Here is a 25,579-nt window from a genome sequence, read left to right on the forward strand (position 1 = left end):
TTATATTTTGCATTTAATTGCGGGAACACAGTGCAAGCACGATAAAGAACAGATGTACCCAAAACAGCATCTACGCTATGTATCGTATCAATTGAATATAAGGCAAAGCTTTTTTTCCCCAGAATCCTTAGCCTTGAAGTCACCTCTAACCCCAAGTTATATGCAAGGCTGATAGGTTCACTTACTGTTTCAATATGGTGACAGCAGCACATTTCCGGCGATCCAGATTTTGGACGGCAGCGCAAATTGTAGTAACTAATAAACTTTGGCAGGTGAGACCTTGCCATATTTTTGCTTGCATAACCAACACCGAGAATTAAAAAAATTGAACAGTAAAGTGGCGCAAATTTCACCTGAAGGTGCGACTTCAAGGCAGCATGGTGCACGCTGACTTAAAGCCATACCTCAAGGGAATTTTTATCAATCCAGTTTCGTTGTCTCCTAAAAAAAGGGGGAGGGAAGTCGTCCAATTATTCGGTATTTCAAGCAATTCCCGCCTATTCTGCATATGTCGACTACTCTATATCACCTTATATTAGTGTGCATACCTAAGTTCCTTTTTGTGGGTCTCCCAACTGCACCCTTGCCTTATAATCATGACTGCCTTATAATCAAATAAATATGGTACTTCTCTGGCACTGTGTTTTTGTCTCCTCTCCACTGTGTTTCTTATGTGAAGCTCAAGCAACTAGCCATATTTTTACACGTTGGATGAATGCTTTGTTTATAAAAACAAGAAATAAAAAGAGAGAACAGTATCGGTACCTCACAAAATCATTTTAATGTTTATTCGCTTGTTCCATCACTCGAACCTTTTAATGTTTGTTTACTTGTTCCATTACTCCATACTCATACATGCACTTGAATATGTTCGATGTGGACAACAACAAAGGAAAGCCTGCTTGGGCAACACTGACAAACAAGTATTTACAGGCGGAGTTAGCACTGTAGGTTGTGAAGGTTAATATGAAGCCCTCCGCAATGGTGTCCCTCATAGCCTGTACGTTGCTTGGAGACTTTACTATCAATCAATCACTCAACAAATAAATAAATAAATAAATAAATCCTCTGTCAGTAACCTTCACAGACTTGCAGCTGTTTGACATAGGGCATAACTTCCTGCATTTCCTACTAGGTACCACTGTACTGAAAATGAAAACCTGGCTGACATTACTCTTGAATTGGCATTTCTGCACCAAAGGATATGCGGATGGTCGACCCAGTGGGTGTCATTGAGCCAGTATCCTTGCACTTCGTCCTGTAGCATGGCATCGTAGCTACGCTTGAGGTATTGAACGTCCTCCAAGTCCGCTCCTGTCCTGAGGAACTCATAGAGGATGTTCATCTCCTCCACCACATTGCGTCGAGCAAACGCCACCTCTCGAGACAGCTTGGCAATTGGCTCAAGGGGCATGTCAAACATGAGCTGATCGCAGATGGACTCATCCTTGGTCTTCCGCTTTTTCCTCGGCTTCGTTCTTGTGAGTGGGGGTGGCACAGCCGGAGGTGGTGTTGACAACCGCTGTTCCACGGGAGTTGTAGCCGCGGGGGCTGCAGGTGGGGGAACCGGTGGAGGCGCCGAGGCATACACGTGGTCACTAACAGCTACTTCTGCCTTGGCTTCATTGGCTTGCTGGGGCAGGCAGTAGCAGTGGTCCGAAATGAGGTAGGTGGATGTGGAATCTTCAGCCTCATCCATCTGCTCCATTCCTTGGACAATGTCATTTTTCTTCACTGGCCCTGCCTTCGCAGCATCGCCATTGACGAGGAGGGGCTGTTCTTCTCTTTCCTTCTCTGCTTTCACCGGTGGCGGGGACACAGGCTTCTTTGCTGTGTCTGCCTTCGCATCAGATGTGTCAGAAGGGGCAAAGCTAGAGGCGAGGGCCATGAGTGCTTCGGATGCTTCGTACTCCAAGTTGCAAGGTGGTGCCTCTTTGGGACTGCTGCTCTTGACATCCTCGGCTGGTGCCTCTTCGGCAACGCCTGCAGCCACCTTGGCTTCCTCTGCCGTGTCTGTGTCAGCTCGCTCAACCTCTTGAGCCGAGAATACCGGTTCTTCATCCTCTTCTTCCCGTTCGTCAAACAAAGGAGTGGGCGGGAGTTCAATGTCTTCGAGATCGGATGTTTCATTTTTCATGTCTTCTTCGACTGCAGACGATGGCGAAGCCTCTGCAGCAGTTGTCGTTCGCTGCTCTTGTGGTTCCTTACTGCAAGGAGCATTAGAAGACTCGAAATTAAGCGTTTACTCTTAAATGGAACACTGAAGAGAAACCCTGAATCGATTTAAACTGGTAAAACATTCTCTTAAAACTCATTTTTATTAATTCGGCAGAAAATGCTCGACTGCTAGAAGAGAAAACAAAGGAAAAACATTTTAAACCTCAACGCTAGCATGTCAGCATGACATCCAAGTCTTTCAAAGTATTTTCTTGCATTTTGGTCATTTTGGTGCAGAAAGAAAATTTCAAAACTTGTTAGCTTGACTTTCTAGTTCCATTAAAATGTGATGTGGTCCTTCTTTTCCACAAACAATGAACAAACCACACTAGACACCATAGCAGACAACGAGCAGAGCAGAGTCGCCGCCCATCTATTGCTTCTGCATCCTTTTCTCTCTTATCAAAACCTCATCTCACGGTAACAGTAGCTGCTTTGATACTGTAGAAATGAGACTTAGTAATACAGCTCAGCTTAATACAATTGAATCTCTATGATTCGAACTAGAAGGGGCAAGAAAATTTGTTCAACCTAAACAGAGTTTGAATTAAAGGAAGCTCACTGAATGGAGGGAAGGCTTAAGTGCAGTGCTGCATTAGGGGGAGTATGTGCAATGAGCTAACACATGAGTGACGAGTTCCAGAAGTGTGGCTTCACGACACCGTGACACTTGCTGCCATGAACACATAGGTACTCCTAGGCAAAATTTTCACTGCTGTGAAACAGCACCTCAAGGAAAATTTTACACGTAAGTCATACCGTGACTTTACTGTCAATCTTTTTTTTTTTCATTTTTGGTGGGGGTTATAAGTGCCAAAATAGGGTACAGTCGAACCCACTTGTAACGAGACCGGTTTTAACTATATATTGTTACAACAATAAGAAAACTGCTGCACCGTCAACTTTTGTACGTTTTCTATGGCGAAATAACCTGCTTGCTACGATGCCCCCATGCTGCATTATTAGTAACAGTCGAACCCACTTATAACGATCCCAGAGATAACAGTCTACCAGCTGTAATGACCAGACTAAGTGCACTTACGGTTAATATTGAGTGCAGTAGTTCCTTCGGAAAAAAAATCTGGCATAACCTACAAAAAACAGCTATTTTCCCCATGGTAGGGAAAGAGGGCCCCTCTTCGGACCACCAAAGCAATACCTTGGTGGAGCTCGCATGTTGCTTGCCACCAGTGACCCTTCTTTGCAGTTGTTATAGCAGTGCCATTCTTGAACGCCAGCAGCCGCATTTTGTTACACGTGATTGGAGCGTACAGGAAGCAGAGTTAAACAGTTAAAGGAGTCAACACAATCAGCAGCCGGCTAAAGGAAGGTGGCGGGGGAGGGGCACTGGACTCCCCACCATTATAGTTTTCTCACAACAGCTCTGCCGTGCCCATATTTTGATCTATTTCATGCAACCCTGTAATAACAATTAGTATCGGTTATAATAATGGAATTGTCGTGATACTTGAATATTGTTACAAGTGGGTTCAACTGCGCTGCTCAGGGAAAAAGAAGCTTGTTCATGTATCTTTAGATCAGTGGCTTCTTCAGCAATGTTGGCATTACCAATTCTGCTTGCTACAGGAACTTCTCTGAATAAACTTGCCCAAAGCAAGTGCACCTCTGGTATCCTTTCACCATTAGAAGACTTGCCAAGGCTTGTGGTCACAGACCATTAACCCTTTGAGGGTCGATTTTTTTCGCCATATGCGACTGCCTAGGGTCGATTTTTGTTTATTGCAGATTCCAATTCTTCTTAGGAACTTATCTCAAAAAAAAATTTAGCGTAATTTTTCTAGGATTTCCATATACCAATGCAAAAAATATTTTGCATTGGTATATATGTATCTTCATTCATGAATAACAACAATAAAAAAGGAAATAAACTTATATAAGAATTAAAAATTTCATACATTGTTATACACATAGTTCAAGGTTTTGAAAATATGCACACGAGAATATTTCGCAACTCTCACCTGTTCCTGCTCTTGCACTAATATTTACGTCCATAGCGTAATCGAACTGCGTTAGGTGACTGCACTAAAGAAAACTGTGTGGTTGTGTGCTCGTCAAAAAAGCAAAACGTGTGAAAAACTTGCGCTAATCTTCATCTTATCGTCAACCAGAAGCAATTAGTATTCGCGAATGTAAAAAAAACAACAACAACGGAAACGCATGCATGGCGGCATCCTTCCTATGCGCACCCTTATGAGCACTAAACGAGCGAGAACCAAGCGGTAGCCCTTTGAGCAATTAGTAGTAACGAGATAGCCATCAGTTTTGCAAGTGCAAGAAGCCGAAACGGCCCGCAGAAAAAAAAAACCAAACCGCCACTCGCCCGCCCGCGCGCCAATGCGCGAGCGGTAGTACATAGACGCACGGGCGGGAGCAAACTAGCTTTAAAACAAACCATGCAACAAAAACCAAGAGACGGAAGTGCACAAAAAATTTCCTGTATTCCCACACAGTGGCAGCACATGATAGGAAAGAAAAAGTTAGGAAATTGGCGCGTTTTTTAAACGTACAGACGGCGCCGTAAATACATGGCATCAACCATTTTTGGACTTGTTCGCGGTGCCATATATTTACATCATTAACCCTCAAAGGGTTAAGCTATACTTTTTCCCGAACACAATCTTCACCTGAATTTGTAAGGTTCATGAAAAATTCGGGAGAGTTGGCAGGTATGCTCATTAAGAACTTGTCGAGAAAGGAGTGATTGCAGCTACGAACAAAGATCCACACAGTGCAATAGAAAACTCTGTTCTCACCTTTGCTGTACGATGCCTGTGCCCAATAAAGGTTCATCATCTTCCGATATGTCGGATGCAGACAACTCCAAAAGAATCCGGGATCCCTTTCCCGTTGGTTTGGACGGTATAAGCTCTTCGTCACTGCTGGCAGCCTTCTCGTTCTTCTCAACTTCAGACTCAGAATCTGATTCCGCAGACTCCGACGATGAAGAGGACACTTCGTCGTCTTCGCCATCTGAACTGCTTTCGGACTCTGAGCTCTCCTCAGACTCTGAATCTGAATCTGCCACGAGAATGCAAGCAACACTGTCTTAAGAAGGAGAATAAGTAAAGCAAATGTTTTCTTTCCCTTTTTAACATGCTTACACGCGACACTGTATCAATTGCACCTGCTGAATGACAATGAGAAACCACCAAATAAGAGATCCTCTGAAATCTGTGCTGTCGGAAGCATTTCACCTTTAAATCTTCCGAAAATGGGAACAAAGCTACTCTTACTGTAATGTACAATGCACCATTCATGCTACGCTGAGTGTGATGATTCAAAATGCTGACTACAGTGCAGTAAACGTAATGTTAAACTTATAGTTCCCTTTTTCATATGGTAGAGAGAAGTTTGAGCTGTGGATAGCATATCAAACAAATTTCTAATTAGTTAGTGACTGCATAACTAGAGTTCTAACTCAAATAACTTTTTTTTCACACAAATGTACTCTCCACGCCCAGAAATAAAGGTGAAAATTTTGTTCCAATGTTCTTTGATGTGGATGTGCGTTCGGGTATTACAGGGTTAAAGAAGTACCAACATCAATACAGTCAACTTCCGTTATTTCGACCCTGGGGAGGCTGACAAAATTGTTCTAACTATCTGATCGGTCAAATCAAACAAGAGACAGAAACAACACCACAACCTACCACTGATTCATATGACAGTATATGGCCAAATTCTAGCATGCCCCTGAATCCTATGTGCACTCACTTTTTACGGGTTCCAAGAAGAAAACTAACAGAAAAATTACACTAGAGCTCCTTAACCCGAACAAAGCAGAAACTGAATGGGCAAACAAATATTATCAAGAAAAACGTAGCATACCTCCAATTCTGGCAAACATAAAAGACAAAATAAGTGAAGTTTACCTTCACAGAGTAAAACTTTTATTTACTGAAGTCCTCGTACCGCTCAGAAAGCAATTAATCACTGTCTATGAAGAACCACTGCATCTCATCCCCCATATGGCCCATAGCACATTTGATATTCTGTATTTATCTAATGACTCCGCAACAATTACAAGCGGGATGGTTGGCCATGCCTAGACTAAACACTGCACTAGTTCGTCCTGCGACGCATGCAGTTTCATAGAACGCCAAGAAAACATGATGTGACCTGTTGCCGCTAGCTTCTGTTGCTGCTTCCGGTGACTGTACTTATTTGCATAAAACATCGCATTTCAGTAGAGCGAAATCTCAATATAAATAAGCAAAGTGCCGTTTCTACTGACTTCATTATATCTAGGTTTAACTGCATAACGCAATTTCACTGCCACTACAAGAAAATATCCAGAAATTAAATGGAAACTTCTGTGGAGGCAGATGGTCAAATGTGTGAATTACATGTGGCTGCTTGCGAACGTGCCTCTGAAATTGTGCACGACGCTACCATGAGCCACCATGGAAGCACAGCAGCCATCATGTTCCGTATAAAGTCCAAAAGCGCCAAGAACCTATCGCACCCAGCGTGCTGTACACTAGTGCGCAAGGGTGAGCTAAGAAGGATGATAGCCTGAGGAGTGCCATCTTCTCGCATGAGCAAGGGAAAAAGCTCACGGTAATGCAATCAACTGAGGCTGGAGTCTCCTCTTCTAGCGCGGTTGCGGCTGCATCGTGGCTGCCAGCGTCACTGAGCGCACACACAGCCTGTATGCCCTGTTTTAGAGGTAACATGCCACACATGCAAAGAATAGGTGAGCTGAGATGGCGCGGCACCGTGCGCTGTCTTCCCGCACGTTTAGTGCTGGAGGTTGCGTAATCTTGAGTTTTGGACACGCATTGAAGCACGAGGCAGACAATACATTCGCTCCCTGCTGCTGGCTCTTTTCATGATAGTGGATGCGAAAGTGTGGCTGGCTTCGCTTCGGACTGCCGATGTACTATATCATCAACGTGGCATGAAATTGTATATTTCATCTCCGATGCTAAAATTCAACAAAATTGTTTTTTTTCTCGTTCAAATTTGTTCTGTTTCCTCGATTGCTCAATAATTTAAATTTTGCAATCTCTTCTAGGTAAAAAAAATCCATCAGCGGCTGTACTTATTTCCATAAAATATCGCATTAGAATACATGAAATTTCGATATAACGAAGCAAACTGCCAATTTTACCAACTTGATCATATTAAGGTTTAACTGTATTTGCAAACAAAACTTTCCTAAGGAATTTAGCAATAAGAATAAAGTCAACTATAGCAAACGAAGCATTTGTTGTCTGTAAGAGAATGAACTATGACAACTGCTTAAATAGTACTAGGAAGTAAATATAAGACTCGTAAATCTTAGCGGTGTTATTTATTTCACATCAACAGCAAGCTTTTTACTTAATGTGTCTTGAAGAATGTTTAGACTATCACAAGAAGAAAAACAAAGAAAAAAAAGAAACTGTTCCCAACGACTATAAATTGAATTTCATTATACATTGTTTACATTACCAAAATCTATTGTTGCCATTTTTTTCTACCGCTGGCTCCATGACAGTGGCATTTGAAATTCATCAGAACCCATAATATAATTTTGCGGGTAAGATTCCCTGAAAGAAACTTCATTTGGCAAATACACAGTGAAAAATAACGTCATCTAGATATAGTGGAAAACATGCTAAAATCGCTGCAGTCAATTACCAGAATCTGCCTTGTCACTGTCGCTCTCCTGAGTACTTTGTTCCTCTTCAATAAGTGGAGGTACTCTTCGTTGTCTCAGCGAATCAGTATCAGAATCCGAGATTTCCTCATACTCCAAATCTGGAAGAGCATATATAGAATTGTATGTTCAAAAAGAACTATGTGCGTAGCTCTCTATTTCAACACAGTGTAGCAAAAAACACTTGGTGCAAAAAATTTCACAAGAAATAAATCAGTGCTATGCAAATGTGCTGTATAGAACATACATCCTCTTGAAACCCCTTGTACTTTGCATGCTGCCTTCGATCCTTTTCAAAATTACCTCACAAGTGATTTCGCAATATGTTCGTCTTGGATACGAAGCCAGATGAACGCAGAACTTTATGGAAGTGGTTTCATCATGTTCTCACAATGAAATTTCAAAAAGATTAACACCGATTTGATGTAGACCCATGAGTCCTCACAGATGACGAAAAGCACCCGTAAAGTTCCTTTCGAATAATGCGAGATGACATGAAATTCGAGGATTCAGCATCAACAAGCGAACCCAACACAGGAAGTTACATCCCAGTTTCTAGGCGAACAAAAAAAAACATTTTTGATCATAACAAAGAGGAGCACATGTTGATACTTTGCGAACATGGAGATATTGCTTTCTTGGTGTCATCCCTGCAAGTTTAAAAGCCATCGTCGACGCTAGCATACTACAGTCGAACCCACTTATAACAACATTCAAGTGCCACGAAAATTCCATTTTTATAACCGATAATTGTTATAACTGGGTTGCATGAAAAAATCTAAATAGGGGGATGGCAGAGCTGATATGAGAAAACTATATAGGCAGGGAGGTCCGTGCCCCTCCCCCTCAAATTCCTCCGCCCGGCTGCTGATTGTGTTCAGTCGTTTATTTGCTTCCTGGGCGCTCCGATCGTGTGTAACAAGCCTCAGCTGTCGGCGTTAAAGGATGGCACTACTATAACAACTGCAAAGAGGTGTCACGGGTGGCAAGCGATATGCGAGCCCCGCCGAGGCATCACTTCGGTGGCCCCGAAAGGGGCCTTTTAAAAACTGCGAGAAGGCTGCCATGGCAACCTGTCAGCTTGAGAAATCCAGAAAGAACACTGAGGAGAGATCGCCACAAGCATCTCACCACAAACTTCTCACTGGCTTGCACGAGAAAAGCCTATGTCAGTCAGCCATGCATGCTTTACGCAAAGCTTGCCGATATCCTTCTCCAAGGCATCCAAGCGCTCTATGTAGTGCAGCGGAAGGTTCCTCACGAAAACGAAGCCCTGGAGGCAGGGGCATAGCCGGGGGGGGGGCGGCTTATGGGGCTCCAGCCTCCCCCCCCCCCCCGAAATTTTTTCGTGCTGTCGTGCGCCGCCGGCCAAAACACCCCCCGGCGCTGAAAATTGTGCAGGATTTTGTCTAGAATGTCCTTTTCACGCTCAGACATTTCAGGGCTAACATTGCGAAATCGGGCTGGATTCTATGGCAACGTCCATGCACCGGGAGTCACATATCTTAACGCAAGGAGCCCCATTCGAGCACAAAGTTTCAAGGGCGCTTTGATAGCGAGTGGGCTCGTCGCGGCATCATGCAAAGGTCCCAAAATCTATGGAGCGCGTGAATTTCAATTCTGAAACTTTATTGGTATGAAGTTCCCATAAACTTGTCATGCGAAAGGTGCACTGACATTTCCAAAGTCGTGCTTTAGATTTTCAACTCTGCAATTTTGTGGGTTTAATGTTGTTATAAACATTTTACGCCAAAGGTGCATTGACTTTTCTAAAGTCGTACATCGGATCATACAATGAGACAAGCCAAATCAACACATTATCAGACAAGTTGACAAAGCACACAGCAAGGTCTGATGAGACGAAGCATTGTGGTGGTTCATTTGTGCCATTATGTCACAGAAAAAAATATCAACATTTTTTTGTCACCTGCGCCAAAGCATCAATGTCAAGACACTAAAGCCAGCAAAGGTAACTACGGTCTTATTCATTTTTCTAGTTCGAGTTTTATTCACAAGGACACACTGGGCCTCCCTCTTTTTTTTTTTTTCCTCGCTACTCACAGGCTGCCGGAACCAGCCAGAACGCATGCGTTTTTCTCGTGTTGCCCTGACCACCGTGCGGTGCACTTCAATGCACGTTCGTTTTTGTCCGGCCAAGTGGATTTTCACCTGGCATAGTTTTGGACACTTTCTGGCTTGCATACGAGAAAAAGAAACAATGCATCGTCGCTGGCCGCCATCACTGCGGGGACTCGACGGATTGCAACATGTTCGCTTGAGCGCAAGCTCTCAGGAAAATGTTGTCTCGCCTGTGTAGAATACCGAGCAGTATGCCTATGGTTCTCTATGGACCAAGCGTCTCACATTTTCTTCTATATTCCTTCGGTAGCTACATTAGGTGACCAAAGTATGCATTCGATTATGGCCAACATGCTTTCGTTGCATCTTCTTCATTTCTGCGCCCCCGCCTCACAAAAGAAAAAAAATAGATTGTTGCGACACAGCAAATTGTTGTATGGTGAAAGTTACATTTTGTAACTTCTTTTGCGGAGAGTAATGTGCCACGGGACGCTACAGTTGCCGGATACTCTTATTATATTATTGCAATGGCAATTATATGGACACTCCAGGAGCATTCCTGCCATCGCCCTCATGTTCCGTATGAAATCCAAGGGCGATAACATCGTGACCGCGCGCCGCATGCTGTATGTGCTAGTGAAAGTGGGTTGGCATGGGTGAGCCGACGATCTTGTGTGTGCAAGGGAGAAAAGCGGGGAGGAAGCGCGCCGCCTCCTGTTGCGCACTATACATCAGGGGGAGTGGTGGGAGGAGGGGCTGTGATCTGTGAATCTGTTGTTGCGCAGGATGTTTATTTGCCTTGTTTGACGCATTATACAGTGACTTTTTCTTAGATACGCAGATTTATTGGAGACTTATATGTATATTTAAACATCTTGTTGCAAGGTATTGTGTATACGTGCAGTGAACTTTGTTTCCAGTGACACTTTTTTGCCCTTTATCAAGCTGTATCTTCGCATTTGTATATTCCATTGTATCTTCACATTTCTAATGTACGACGGCGAGTAAAATGAATGTGATCCAACCCACCCCGTGCAATAATGGTTCAGTTCATTATGTGCGAGGCACGCGTGTGGCACAGAGTCATCTCTTATTTACAAAAGTGACATACAGGTGTGAGGATAAAGGTTCTTTAATGCTGTCGCACACTGGTTTGAACTTGGTTTCGTGGCATAATGGACACTCCAAAAGTTTAACAGTGTGGTGTCGTGAGGTTTTTGACAGCTGAAGGTGTTTCCCAAAAAGAAATTAGTCGCCATATGGCTGCCGTGTATGTTGAACAGTGCATTTCATTGCCCACTGTGAAGTGTTGGCGAAAACGGTTCAAAGGAGGACGTGAAAGTTGCAACAACGATCCAAGACCGGGCCAAAGCCACCGTGCAATCACCCCCAACACAATTGCAAAGGCTGATTAGACAAGAACAGAGGATAAGCATAGATGAATTGGCAGGGCGTGTGAACATCAGCCACAATTCAGGTCACACCATTACTCATGAACACGTTGGGCTCTTGTGTGCGCAATGAATGCCCAAGATGTTGAACCACCGCCAGAAGACAGAGAGGTTCAGCGCTACCTTGACTCATCTAATCCGGTATCACAATGAGGGTGACGACGTTTTGTCTGCAATTGTGACCAGGTCGAATCATTGTGCCACTACTATGAGCCTGAAACACGACGGCAAAGCTTACAGTGGAAACATCTGAATTTACCACCCCCAAGGAAAGCAAAGGCCGTCATTTCCGCTGGAAAGGCGTAGACTTTTTTTCAGTTGTCAGCGACCATTATTGATTGAATTTGCTAAACCTGGAGAGACTATCAATTGTTTCTGATAATGTAAAATGTCAGATCGGCTGCGTGTCCCAAACAAGAACAACTGATGTAGAAAATTGAGGAATGGGGTCATCTTGCTCTACGACAATGCCCGTCCCCACGTCACTGATGTGGTTAACACAAAACTGGCAAACTTCCAGTCGGACACGCTGCAACATTGACTGATTGATTAATTCTTTATTGGGTTATCACATATAGATGTGATGGAAGGTGAAGGGAAAAGCCATTCAAGGATGGCTTGAGGGTGTCCTTCGCCCCCATACTGGCAAAGACAACAGCAGAGGCACACACATTTTGTTCACGTGGTCGTACACTTTCACAAAACCATCATATTAAACACAGCAGTGTCATACAATTTGACAAAACTGTAAAATTAAACGCATCATTAGTTAATGTCCTACGTAAGGCATCATGCGTTTCCACACAGCCCTGATCCATCATATAGCCCAGACCTGTCGCCTTGTGACTTCCCCTTTTTGGAGCATTTGAAGAAAAAAACAGCTCAAGAGAACCAGATTCGTGTCAGACAATGATGTGAAAGAGTCGGTTACAGACTTTTTATAGCAGCAACCCAAGGAGTTTTATGGGAGGGGAATCACGTGACTAGTTAGTCAGTGGGACAAATGTCTAAATGCTTATGGATACTTCTTTTAAACCACACCGTTAGTCATATATTCGCATTGGCTCACTTTCATTTGACTCACCCTCGCATCTTTTGCAGAACTCCTGCTTTTTATATGTGCTCTCTGTTGCGACTATAACTTCAGTGCAATTACTTACAATACACGACCAATGACAGCTGCTTCTGCGCAATACATTCTAACAAAGGACGGCGTCACTGAGATTTTCCCCTGGTCATTGCATATGTACAAAAATGTTAACGAGGTTCTTGAATGACCAAAAAGAGAGATGAAAATGAGAGGAAGGCAGGGAGGTTAACAAAGTTTCATTAAAATATTTGCCCTCAACTTGTTCATTTCATGGCCTTCACATTTTTCATATCAGCGGCATGCACTGCTTTGCTAGTGTCAAACTGATATAGTTCTGAAGTTCGTGTGATATTTTCTTAGGTATTAGACAGAAAACATGGAAGCATTGATACGAGTCATTTTGAGCACAATTTTTGAGACATACAAGTACTATATTCTTTTATGAAAAAATACATATTTTATCGGTCTTGACGGTGTGTAGCGTTCAAGAATTCGTTTGCAGCATCTTTTGCAATGGCAATGCAGCTATTATTAATGTATTTGATCCCTCGACAAATTCTGTAACGAGGAGGCCGAGCCGCAACGTTAGCCCCCCTCTGCCCCCCAAACGAAATTTCTGGCTACGTCACTGCCCGGAGGGACTGAATCATCTGCCAGGCCTCCTGTGAGAATAACGTTGAGGCAGCCTGCTTTACCGCGTCATCGTTGCTGTCATCGCCGTTGCTCTCCGATGCAAGCACATTCAAACAATCGTCGCATCTGTTAGAAGCACTTAGTTTCCAAATCTATAGCCGTGTGCTGTCTTTTCACCGGCAACATCGTGCATTGCCGATGATCAGCGGGCAGATCAGCCATCTTCCATTTTGGCGGCAAGTCAAAAGAGGCCGAGAAACCATGTGGCCAGGAACGATTTCGTTGCAAAAGACGAACACAGGCGATTACGCTGCATACAGAACTACGCTGAATGAGGAGCCAGCGAGCAAGATGCGAGCAGTGCGATTGGCATGGTCCATTCATGTTTCGGAGGGTGGTGTGGCGCAGAGCTATGGGCGCAGCCCATTCGTGTTCGGAGGGGTAGAAGGGCGATGGGAAAGAGCCGCACGGAAATGGCTGGAAAATGAGCGCGCGGCAGCTGTTGGAGCAGCGGCCCATCGTGCAGCAGCTCGAATCTCTCGTTTTCTTCTTTTTCAAGGATTTCGCATTTCAATACCTTTCGACTCGGACACCCAGCAGCCAGACTTCATCGTTATAACCGATAATGCGGCATTGGTGCATTGTAGTAAGCGGGTTATTTCACCATGGAAAACCTACAAAAGTCGACGGTGCAGCAGCTTCTCATTGTTATAACTAATATATTGTTAAAACGCGTATCATTATAAATGAATTCGACTGTAGTTGTTTTTCAACAGAGACACCTTTTCCTTCTCATGTAACTAGCAGTGTTGCCTCCACCAAGTCTACTGATACAGGCCTCCTGCTGAGCACGAGTTGCTTGCCACTGTTGAAGTTCAGCTTAACGAAAATTGCAATTCATGTCACGCACTTTTTTTTTTTTTCGTTGGGTCTGTGGAAAAGTAATTATACGTTCCCATATATCCTCCTATCCCAAGATTTGGCTCCTCTGGATTTGCCAAAGAGTCTACTGTATTGAGTGTTGTATTCTCTAATTAAATAACATGAACTACATGATTCACTTTTGAAATATCGAGTGTTTGCACACCTTTGACATGAATGCTTTGCTTGCTGCCAGAACATTAAATTCTCGTTATTCTGATTGGTATCAGTTTTGGACATGAGTATTTTACTTTGTCCACTGAGACTTGCACCATCGAGATGGTACTATGAATGAAGGAGCAATAAAATATCACATGCGAATTCAGAAACCTTGCTTTTTGCTTACCTGAATCGTCAGGCTTTTTGCTATCTTCATCATCAAGAGGTGGTGGTGATGGTGGTTTTCGTATTCTCTGCAAACATGAAGTAAATTCCCTGCATTCATGCTTTCCACTAGGACACCCTACAGGGCATGGCTTGGTATCATGTGAAACAGGCAACCTCCAGAAACTATGAGAAAAAACTAAAACAATTACAACAGCACATCATCAGAACTAAAAGCCACTCTCGAAAAGACTAGCCAAGTTTTGGAATGACTAGCATGTTTGCTACTTAATGTTCTCACAAGGATGTATTTGTCCAGCACATGGCTGAATAATAATGACCATCCTGTGCAATTACACATTTCAAAAATGCACTGTGGCAACCAACATTACTATGCCTGCACAGCCTAAAGTGATATGACCTTAGTTTTGGTACATTGCAAATATCAGAGCCCGGGGTAGTTGGAGAAGTATGGGAGAGGCCTTTGCCCTGCAGTGGGCAAACCAAGCTGATGATGATGATGATGATGAAACATCAGACAGCATAAGCTCATGTTGTGGCGGTACTTTTACTTATGCCTCTATAACTTTCACTGTACCACAGTTTCAATACAAATACTTAAATTATGTAGACTGTTTAATAGATTTAATTTATATTTACTCATGCCTAACACACTAAGGCTGCTCCACGTTACAAGTAAGGCATGTGGAGCATGCTCCACATGCGTCAGTGCTGTAAGAGTGAAGTTTATGATGTTGGTATGCACGTATTTTCATCTCAGAGGATCCCTGAAATGGTTTTCATTCTACGCCTAGACATGGAGGGTATCTCCCAAGGAATGCTTTCTCACTAGAGTTTCATCTCAGCGCTCTATAATAAAACAGGTACGACTGGTTAAACATAATCCTTCCCTCAAGCAGCAGCGTTCCCCCTTTACTTTTACGTTGAACGTACATCACTATGTCCCGCCTCCTTCATGCGGTGACGAAAGTGTTATTGCATTAGCTAGCAATAATGGATAAAACTAAGTAACAGATATAACAAAGTAATTTCAGCTCCTCCTTCAACTTCATTATAAGGAGGTTCGAGTGTAGTCTTTAGGATCTTAGATCCTACATACTATCAAATGCTCCTTCACTAATTTTTTTTATTACTCAAGTTTCATCTTCCGCCAACCAGTCTTGTACCTAGCGACCTGACGCACCAAAGACAGCACGGCACATAAGGAAGACTTCACCTACCCTGAACGATGGCATTCTTGGCATGGCTGCTCGAAGACCAAACCCAAAACCGGAACTGAAACTTTCACCAATGGAGAAGCCAGATTCGCTTCTTGCACCGTCAAAGAGAGATGATAATGATGACACAGTTTGACTGCTGGTTGCATCATTTTTCGTAGCTTCTGAAGTCTTTGACTGTCAGAAAAAAAAAAAATTAGCAGCAATTAATTCTCCATGCCACCTACAGCTGCAGAGAACAAAAACAAGCTAGTGATTAGATGAACAACACAGTTAGTAGGAACTCTAAAGCCAAACACAGAATGCTCAAAAATACGTCTTGTTACAAAAATTTAAAACAATAAAAATAAAATGTCACCATTACCACTTGCTAAAAATGATGCAGAACTGAGAATGCCAAAAACCAGTGCGCCACACCTCAGCATGACCTCCGAGACTAGGCCACACATGTGGAATGCGGAAGGTCTCGGAGGCCACAATAGTATGGTATTTGCACCACATCCGCTAACTACCAGGTTCCCATGTCATCCCCCACCAGTGCTCTGTCAGCATTTCCTTGCATGGACATTACAAATTATTTACCTCCGTATTTGTCATAGTCATTTAAACTATTGCATCGGGACATGGGGTCATACGTATCTATCTCATTTACATCCTGTAATCAAGCTTCAAAAAAGAGCAGTCCGAATTGTCTTTATCTAAGTATAATGAACACACAGCACCTTTATTTAAATAATTTAAGGCCAAAAATAGGTGCAGGGTAGCCTACATAGCAACAAAGATATGTTGCTATGTGGGCTACATATTTTTCAAGGACAATAAAAGGAGTACAAGAAGTTCAGATGTTCTTAAGCAAGCTCTAATCCATAATGAAAATGTTTCAATTGTGTGGTTTTGTTTTGCTTTTGCTACTTGTTGATTTTTCAATTTCTGCAATAACAATTTCGTTTATGTTACATGAATCTTTATTATAAATTGATGTTACCATTCAATCTGAGTTGCAATGACGTTTTGTATTTACATGGGGCCAGAACTAGCAGTATTGCTAAGGACCCAGGTGGTTTTGCAGCAATGCTTTTGTAAACTTATGGAAATAAATTGATTATCTAATGTTTCCACATAAGTATTATTTAAACACTGTTAATGAGTTACCTTATCTATCTCCTTAGGTATTATTCAAACACTGTCAATAAGAATACTTAACGCGTCTTCCAGCCCTGCAGCTTTGCCGAGGTAACATCAATTACATATACTACTCATTTAAAACCAATTTAGCCAAACCAAAATATCACTACACTTAGTATTAAATGGCTGAGCTTGCCTTCTGAAATCCTCCTTCTTGCAAAACAAGAACAGCACGAACCCACCACTACTAATGTCCCAGATTTTACAGCTCTCAGGGAGCTGCTGTACCTTGATGTACAAGAGAGGGCTGGCTAAACGCTCCATGATTACCGTATTTACACAATTCTAATGTGCCCCCAAATCGAACGCACACCCAATTTTCGCAGGCTCAGAGCAAAACAGATCCAAACGGCATGAACTGGTAACGGGGCACATAAAACATAAAACCAACAAAATCAGTCCTTGCAAGCCTCAGCAGCTCTAAAGGGGCCCTGACCTCTAAAAAGCGCACCTGAATGTAGCATGGAGTCAATTTAAAGAACAAAGATATCCCCACATTTGCGACTGGAACAAAACAAGACATGCACAATTTACCTTCACAGAAAGGAAACTTTCTTTTTTAATGAGCTTTCATAATGAAGGCAGCACATCATTGTGACACTTGCACTTCGCTGTGCTGTTTGCAGGGCAATGTTCTCAAGTGATCCCTTTTAGAGATATTACTATCATTTTCACGAGCCTGTTCGTGACTCTGCGTCAGACTAGTTGAAATGCTGACTTGTTGCCACTCTGTGCAGATCGCGAGCCAGGCACAGCTGATTTCAGTTTCGTATCCGACTGTAACTTGCAGGCAATTCTCCAACCCACTTTTTTAGAAAGAAACGTGCACACTGAATTCGTAATACGGAATATGTAACAGGCCTCACATCGACGCAATGTAACTCATTTCTCGCAAGGTGTGCTGAGGTGGTATTTTCATTATTCGCTTTCGGGGATATACAACCTTTGTGAGGTCTTGCATAAGTAGCACTGAACAAGCAGGTGACTACGGACGACAGCAAGCTTGGTACTATGCCAGCAATGCTGTCCCCAAGGTCGCCGCTGTGACCAAGTTTGGCCACGTGATATCTTGCTTAAGTGATTGTATCCCTGAAAACCAAATGGATGAGAATATCTCTCCTGGGTTATGTTTCATCTATTGGCACCATGTGGAGCATCAAATGCATTTAAATGGTCGATAAATCACAGGCTAAGCAGGTACAAGCATAAACATTAAAAGATACCAGTAATTTGTGCACAAAATTTCTAACCTGACATTGCAGGATGTGTCAGGGTTGTCACCTTCATCAGAGACAATGAAAAACACAGTAATCTCACTCTATGAGAGAGAGGCCCTACGAAAGGTCATTTGCATTTGCACTGAAATTTTCACTGAAAGCTAAAAACAACTTATCGATTTTACTGTCTTATTCATTTTGCCTACATGACGGATGTTCTCACAGTGTGGTTACCAAATTTTTTTCACATAGACGGAGCAGAGTAACTCCAAATGCATGCCATAAAAAAATGCATGCCGTTCAGTGCACTGAACTGCCAGCCACAAACATCTGCAAAGAAATAAGGCTGCATTCTTGATGGGTCACATTCGAAGGTATTTTTGAGTGACACAGCGGCAAGTGACACAATGAGTGTCCAACGCCTAACCAGATCGACCGGCACCCTGTTCACTGTATTTAGCTAATCAGTGTGCACAAAAGGTAGTCCTGTCAGGAGTGATCAAGAGTATGGCCCCCTTGGTTGAGCCTGTCAAAAATTGCATAACGTGTGACAAGCCTAGGACTTGTACCAACTGTATCCCCTCACCTGGACCCTTGTCAGCAATAAACTGGCTGCTACAAAATTCACTTGTGTATGCTCAGATATTAATGTCAGGGCTCTAGAGTGTATATTGTTCCAACAGCCTATTGTTTTTCTTGTTGAATGGGTTTGTTATCGTTAAGACTACAAATGATTACAGACGCAGTGTGGTTGATAAGTTCTGCTTTATGGCCACTCCCGCCTTGTCCCCACTTATGGTTCGAACTATGTTTCTAGTGCATTCTGTGATGTCAGTTATTAACACACTTGTCGCAACAGTTTAGTGTTTCTGTTTATTTTTGGGAGTTTCAACGAAAAGGACAATCATGTTTCTCTCCAATGAAGAATAAATCATAGTTGTCACAACATTACTATTTTAGTGTTTCTGTCTGCTTTTGTAAGTTCAAACAAAAAAAGAGGATCATGTTTCTCTCCAACACAGAATAAATGTGAATACAAAGAATTTTGCAGACCCCAACACAGCGTGTGTTGATTTGCTTGCTTTTAAGCCTGCTTGCTGCCACCATTTGTAATCTGCAACCATGCTTTTATCCAGAAGGGAAATCCGCTGATTTCTCGAGAATGTGGTATCACAGGCTCCCGATTTCCTGATTGCTGCACTATCTTCTGAACAAAATGGCTTAGATAACCACTCGATTACAAGAACTGCTAACAAGTTTTGATGGGTTACTTGAAATCAGCAACCTAGATAATATGATTATACCTGTTCACCATGCCTTGCCAGTAGTAAGCAATGAATGCAAAAGAGCCCTTCCTAGAAAATTTTGCTGTGCCTACTTATCCTTCTGGGCTCGATCAAAATGGTTCCATTCGCAGATTGCACAGGTCAAATAGAATGCACTTAAAGATGCAATGGTAAACTGCAACACACCCTAACCGCTAAGATCGGCAGGTGCAAGGATGAAGAAAACTGTTTGCAGCGCGAGCACAGTGCGAGACTTTAAAAATGGGATCAGAGAAAGGATGTCCTGAGCTCCTATCTAAAGAATTACGTTTCCGACCCTTGAGAGCTGCAAAAAGGTGTGGTAAAAACGTACACTCGGCAACACAGAAATAAAATAAACATTGATGTTTCTGCCTCCGTACAGTGTTCAGATCACAAAAACAAAAGAGATGGCAAGGTTGTGTATAAATGCACCGATTGTACAATGTCTGTGAACAAACACTGGGAGGGGATTCTATTTATCATGTGTGCACATAGTAGATTGTATAAAAAATCTACAAAAAGGAAACCGGGACAACAAATCCTTTTCTTTAGCAATGACAAAAATTTAATGTACAAATACCATCTAATTTCCTCTTTCTTCTACAATGAACTTCCCTCACAAAGCGATTTTTTGTGACACACTTGGCTATAAAGTGCTTGGATAACAAGGCCAATAAAACGAACCACAGAAGGCTCAGTGAGTGGGCTAACCCTTCGAGAGATACAGAGATCACTTGAGCTTCAAAACACAGCAGCTGATCAAGGTTAGTTGTTTCTTCAGTAGTCTCTGCAGTTGGTTTTTCGAGGAAGCTCATCAATTAAGCATCACATTTATCAGCAAATTCCTATCCCGACGCCCTGCAGTTAGACCTGTCACACTTTCACCCAGTGCATGTGTATGTATACTGCTTTCCGTACACAGCAGATGCTACAGCACACTGCCTTAAACATATGCTTGTTGCCCACGGACTAACACATTGTACATACTGTACATTTGTGCAGTGGCCTTTCGTTGCTTCTGCACCTGACTTGGCTAGGTTGCTGGGTGTGTTGCATTAACAAACAACCCCACATAATTTAAAAATTTAACCAATGGTGCTTGCAGTACAGTTTCCATTGCCTCAGTCTTCCTACATGGCAGTGGTGAAATTTCATTACACTGTAATCACGGATAAACAGATTTGATCATAATGAGGCTAAAGAATGCAACAGTAAAACCTCGTTAATTCGGATGTCACGATACCAGAAAAGATGTCCAAATTAACCGAATGTTGAATTATTGACGGTACCAAGAGAACAATAAACAAATGATTTCTACATCAATACTTACTTACTGAGTGAATCTGCACATTCTGTTCCTATTTTGCACAAAAGTGCAGAAGCTTCAATTTTTGTCTCATGACTAGTTAGCATTCAAAACAGTGATGGCCTCGTGCCTACCTTCTGAAAACTGCAGTCATTATCGACGCAATCATAAATAATGACCATGCTGTTCCAAAAGCAGATGAGCAGCGCACACACCAAGTCAAAGCAACACTACTGCATGACAATCATGCAGTTCAGGAAACTACTGCTTCTCGCAACCACTGCAAATGCTATCAACCTGATAACGGATAGTGACCAGGCAGTTATGAAGGCGCGCAGACAAAATGTACACGAAGCGAAAACTTTACCGTTTGCCGCAACTGCTGTAAATGAAACCGTGGTCACTATCGATGCAAACATGGATGGCGACTACACAGTTCTGAAGGCACATGGCCATCAGGTTTTGTGCGCAGTGGTGAATGCAAGAATAACTGCTATTAAGGCACAAATAGAAACAAAGAGTTCCACTGTTTTGTTATGGCTCCCACTAATGACTAAGGTGGTGCGGACTCCACCACTTCATTTCTATTTGACACTAGTGCCGCTTTTGCTCTTTTGCATTGCAATCTGAGGGTTGTACGAATCAACCAGTGCGTGGCAAAACAATCTTAACGAATTTGATGCCAATAAATAAGACATACGCTTTCTGGAAGCAGAGGACGAGTTCGAATTATCCAATTTTCTGAATTAACAAGGGTTAAACTAAAGAGGTTTTCCTTTACTGCATTTTATGAACATCCAAGTTATGACAATTAAAATGGAATATGTTGAGAATTTCCTATATCAATGTGAAAGTATTGGCTAATTGGTTACTCCTATTCAGGCAAGAACAGCGCTAAGGACACAGACAAAAGGAAGGCATATAGAAAACTGACATGTTGCACGCAGATTTCATTTACTTTTGCCACGAACAAACAATTAAATATGCTGGAATGCTTCATCAAAGGCATAAAAACGTGAAAATTACCATCCATTTATGCTTAGGACAAAGCAGTGTACTTTGTGGGAACGCTCGACTCTCACGTGTCCCCCAATGTTTTCCCCGCATGGCTCTTACGTCTCCTGTAATCAAGCCTCTCTGCGTGGCTGAGCACCGCCAGCAGTCGGTGTGGTTGCAGAATAGTACAAGAGATGGCATGAGCGTTGCGCTGCTAACACCATCTAATAGCAGGTTTACTAAGGCGCAAAAGGGAGTAGCCTCCCCCTCTTTGGCTTGGGGGTCAACAGAGTGCACAGACTTGTCGTACATCTGTTGGCTTGCTCTGCAGGACCATCTCGCGAGGCTTCGGAACAGGGGAACAACAAGAACAGACTAACTCGATCATTCGAATGCGCTACCCTTCGTGTTACCACAGACGCAGCAAACAATTAGGCCCGACATCCAGCATGGGGGTGAACCTACTCCCTCAATATCCTGTCACAATGACTCGGACTTCCTCAATTCGTTCACGCCCATCAGCATGTTCTATTGGTAGTAATTCGGCTAGCTGGCATTGGTACCTCTGCGTTTTCTCAAGAGCACGTTTGAGAGTCCACAATCGAAATGTTAGTCTGTTGCAAACAAATATCAGTTGTTAGCACAATGTGCCATTTTCTACATGTTTCACTTTGTCCGTGTCCTTAGCGCTGTTCTCGCCGAAGGCGAATTTACCGAAGCCCACATATACGCCGAAGCCCACATTATACCAATGTCACACAGGACAATTTATTGTCATTAGAACCGAATGGCATTAGCATCGAATCAGATTACTTGGCTGCTACAAAGTGGTATTTAATGCAATTAGAATTGAATTACTTCTGCAACCGAATGAGTTGGAGAAACTCTTTCGGATTCGCACTCTTAGCAAATGTGTACTCTCTCCCCTAGAAACAAGGCAAAGGATGACATTGAACAATCGTAATTTAAGAAGAATTCATGTAAAAAGGCAATTATTTTGCATATTTTAATGTACCTGTCATTTTAACAAGAGAAAAACTGTATGGCAGGCTGTCACAAAATGTTTCTATTCTCCACCTCAGTGGCGTCTAGCTGCCGTAGCTTTACTAGTCGGCCATACTGTAAACAAATGGACGCTTGTGTGCATGTACGAAGCAACAAACCGCTTCACCTACTGCAACTGAGCATCGTTGAGCACTGCCATGTCAGTCTTAATGTTTGTGTTCAATTTATCGGCTACTACCACTAAGCTGGCTAAGCCTTGTTTTGGCTTATGGTGGCCCGAAGTTCTGAAATAGATGTTTTATATGCATGTTTTTTCAGTGAAGCAACACCCAATTTTATTTTAAATTGACTGACTTTTCAGACACTCACACATACCTTGTTCTACTTTTCTTGCCCTTGTTTTTTTGGAATGATCGGCATTGATATCATGACCGAATGACATGAATTTTTTCTGTGTAGCACGACCACGGGTCGAATGGTATTCGTTGCACCGAATGTCATTTGAATCTAATGACATTAAAGTGCCCAGTGTGACAGGGGTATTAGTTTACTACATTAAGGTTTAATTGTATTTGTGTATGTAAAACTGAGATCCTATCTTTCACACTGAAGTCCTACTTGTGCATATCTTGCGTAGCTTCCCGCTGAAGAAGCGATCCCACTTAACAGCAATTTTGTGAACACACACAACCATATGCAACAAAACAAAGCACTCGCAATGCACAGCACACTCAGCAGAAGAGAACAAGACAAGATGAGGAAAACCACTCGTACCTTAGATGCAGCTGAAACCTGCTCGTCCCACCAGACTTCGAAGCGCTTGAATGCGTAACTTTCCACCATGCGCTTACATATGTCCCGTTTCACAATTTCCCTCAGTTCCACCACCAGGGCGTCTAACACGGCACGAACCGTCGGTGCATTGGGGTCAGTACTCATGGTGCCTGGAGGCATGGGTGGGCTGTTTGCCCTAGCAACTCCAACACGAGGCACTGGCACCATAGTGTTGTACCATTTGTAAGGTGAAGGTGGCATCCGGGCTGCCGAATAGTCGGCATGCCCATACTGTGGTGGTGTAGATGCCGATGGGTAGTAGTGAGGTGCATAGTGATGGGAATGCACCGATGCTGGGCTGTAGCGGGGCAGCGGTGGCGGAGGGTAGAGTGGATTGTAGGCAGGCAAGTGCGGAGGTGGGTGAACCGTGGCTGCTGTAGGTGTCGAAGTGCTGCTGTGGTAGCCATAGGCCGACCCTGAACGAATCGGCGATGGCGGAAGTGGCGGCTGTGGCTGCTGTGGGTGTGGAGACAGTGACTGGACACCCGATCCCATGCCAGGCTTCCAGATACCCATCTGCGCCATCATCTGCACCTCCTGACTCGGATACATGGGGTGCGCGCTCGGGTAGACGGAGACTGGTGCGTACATCGAAGACGTTCCCGGTGTGGCCTGGTACGCCACTGCAGCCGAGCTTGCAGTAGCCTCCTGGGTAAGATACACGGTGGGAGTGGGTGGTTCGGGCAGCGGAGCATTCACTTGCAGTTTCTCTTCGCCACTGCTTAGCGATGAGAGTGACATGCGATCGTCATCGTCATCATCAACCTGGTTTCCGGTCACGTTTTCCTCTTCTGGTGGTGGCTCTGGCAGTTCGTCATGGACAGGTGTGGAGTCTCGCGTGCTTGGCACTGACTGGTTGGTTTCATCATTTGACTGCAGAGTCATATCGGCACGCCGATCATCGAGCTCGGAGTCTGAGAGGTCCCTGGTCCTTGCCTCTCTCGTTATTCTAGCCCAGTGGTGGTACTCGTGCTGCGATATGAACGGCGAAGGTGGGGTCGACAGCAGCTCCATAACTTCATCTTCTTCCTCAGGCGGTGGAGGCGGAAGTTCATCCCTCTCTGGCAGCGGTGGCAGAGGAGACGAGTCTGGAGGCAGTGGTGGCAGGGGAACTCCTGCCAGTCCGTCGGAGCTTTGTGTCGTGGAGAGCACTGGAGAACTCTGCTGAGGAGCCGGGCTTTCCCCAAAAGGCGGACTTCCAAATGGCGGCCCACCAGCATCCAGAAATCCACCCCTGCCCTCTGTCTGCTTCAACAGCAGCTCTATGCGTGTGTCAAGGCTCTCACGAGCCGGACTTTGCTTGGGTGGGGGAATGGCATCGGCGTGGGGGTCCCATGCGGACCCTTGCTGCCAGGCCATTCCATCAGCCCCCCAAGATGTTCCAGAGTGATTCACTTCCCAAGAATGAGAGGGTGCTCCATACTGAGATGACGAGCAGTAAGAATAGCCACTGTCATAACTCAATGGGGTTGACTGGTTAGAACGATATGATCCCGAGCCATAATCGGAGTGGTTGGAGTAGCCATAGTCGGCAGGTGGGGGAGGAGCTGGAGATGGATGGTGTACTCGTGTCGCAGGTGGTGGCGTTGGCAAAATCTGCGATGGAGGGGGAGGGGGATCAGGAACATAAGGTGTTGGCTCGGAAAACTTGGGACGGTCCGACGACATCTCCTCGTAGAGCCGCTGGCACTCTCGACCTGTGGCAAGTACAACAGTTAAAGTGTCCATTACATTTCTGTACAATTTGTAACCATGCTAGCTGGCTCCCTGAAAGAAGGTATGGCCCTTACTTTCATTTCTACAAGAACCCATGCATGGAAAGGTCTGTGATGATGAAAAATACACAATAAGGAGACAGAACGCCTTTAAGTGCCTTTAAGCCTCTTGAGAACATAGCAGTATATAAAGCATAGAACTCCTTGTTGCTCTGCCACTGCATATCAGATGTCCTTCTGGTAAAGTCAGTGCTTTTGGCAAAGTCAGTTGAAGAAATAGTTTAGCTAGAACCTCTGACCCTAAAATTTTTCTTGACTGTTGACAACTTTTCAAGTTTCTCATGAAATAACAATTTCAATTATTTTGTCAGAATCATTCACAAGTGCATGTTCCAA

General features: G+C 43.6%; 1 protein-coding gene across 4 annotated transcripts in view; it reads right to left on the minus strand.

Moving 5' to 3' along the window:
• The window catches only part of Set1 (SET domain containing 1), a 54,193-nt gene that overhangs the window by 24,775 nt on the left and 3,839 nt on the right, over positions 1-25,579 (minus strand). For all 4 annotated transcript variants that reach the window (XM_075685993.1, XM_075685991.1, XM_075685992.1 and 1 more), the window contains 6 exons: positions 23,409-25,165; positions 15,622-15,795; positions 14,403-14,469; positions 7,864-7,983; positions 4,992-5,256; positions 1,207-2,207 (listed from right to left, as the gene is read on the minus strand). In XM_075685993.1, the coding sequence (XP_075542108.1) occupies positions 1,207-2,207; positions 4,992-5,256; positions 7,864-7,983; positions 14,403-14,469; positions 15,622-15,795; positions 23,409-25,165 (3,384 nt within the window). The remainder of the gene's footprint in view (positions 1-1,206; positions 2,208-4,991; positions 5,257-7,863; positions 7,984-14,402; positions 14,470-15,621; positions 15,796-23,408; positions 25,166-25,579) is intronic.

The sequence above is a fragment of the Dermacentor variabilis genome, chromosome 3 (assembly GCF_050947875.1).
Source record: "Dermacentor variabilis isolate Ectoservices chromosome 3, ASM5094787v1, whole genome shotgun sequence".
Lineage (NCBI taxonomy): Eukaryota > Metazoa > Arthropoda > Arachnida > Ixodida > Ixodidae > Dermacentor > Dermacentor variabilis.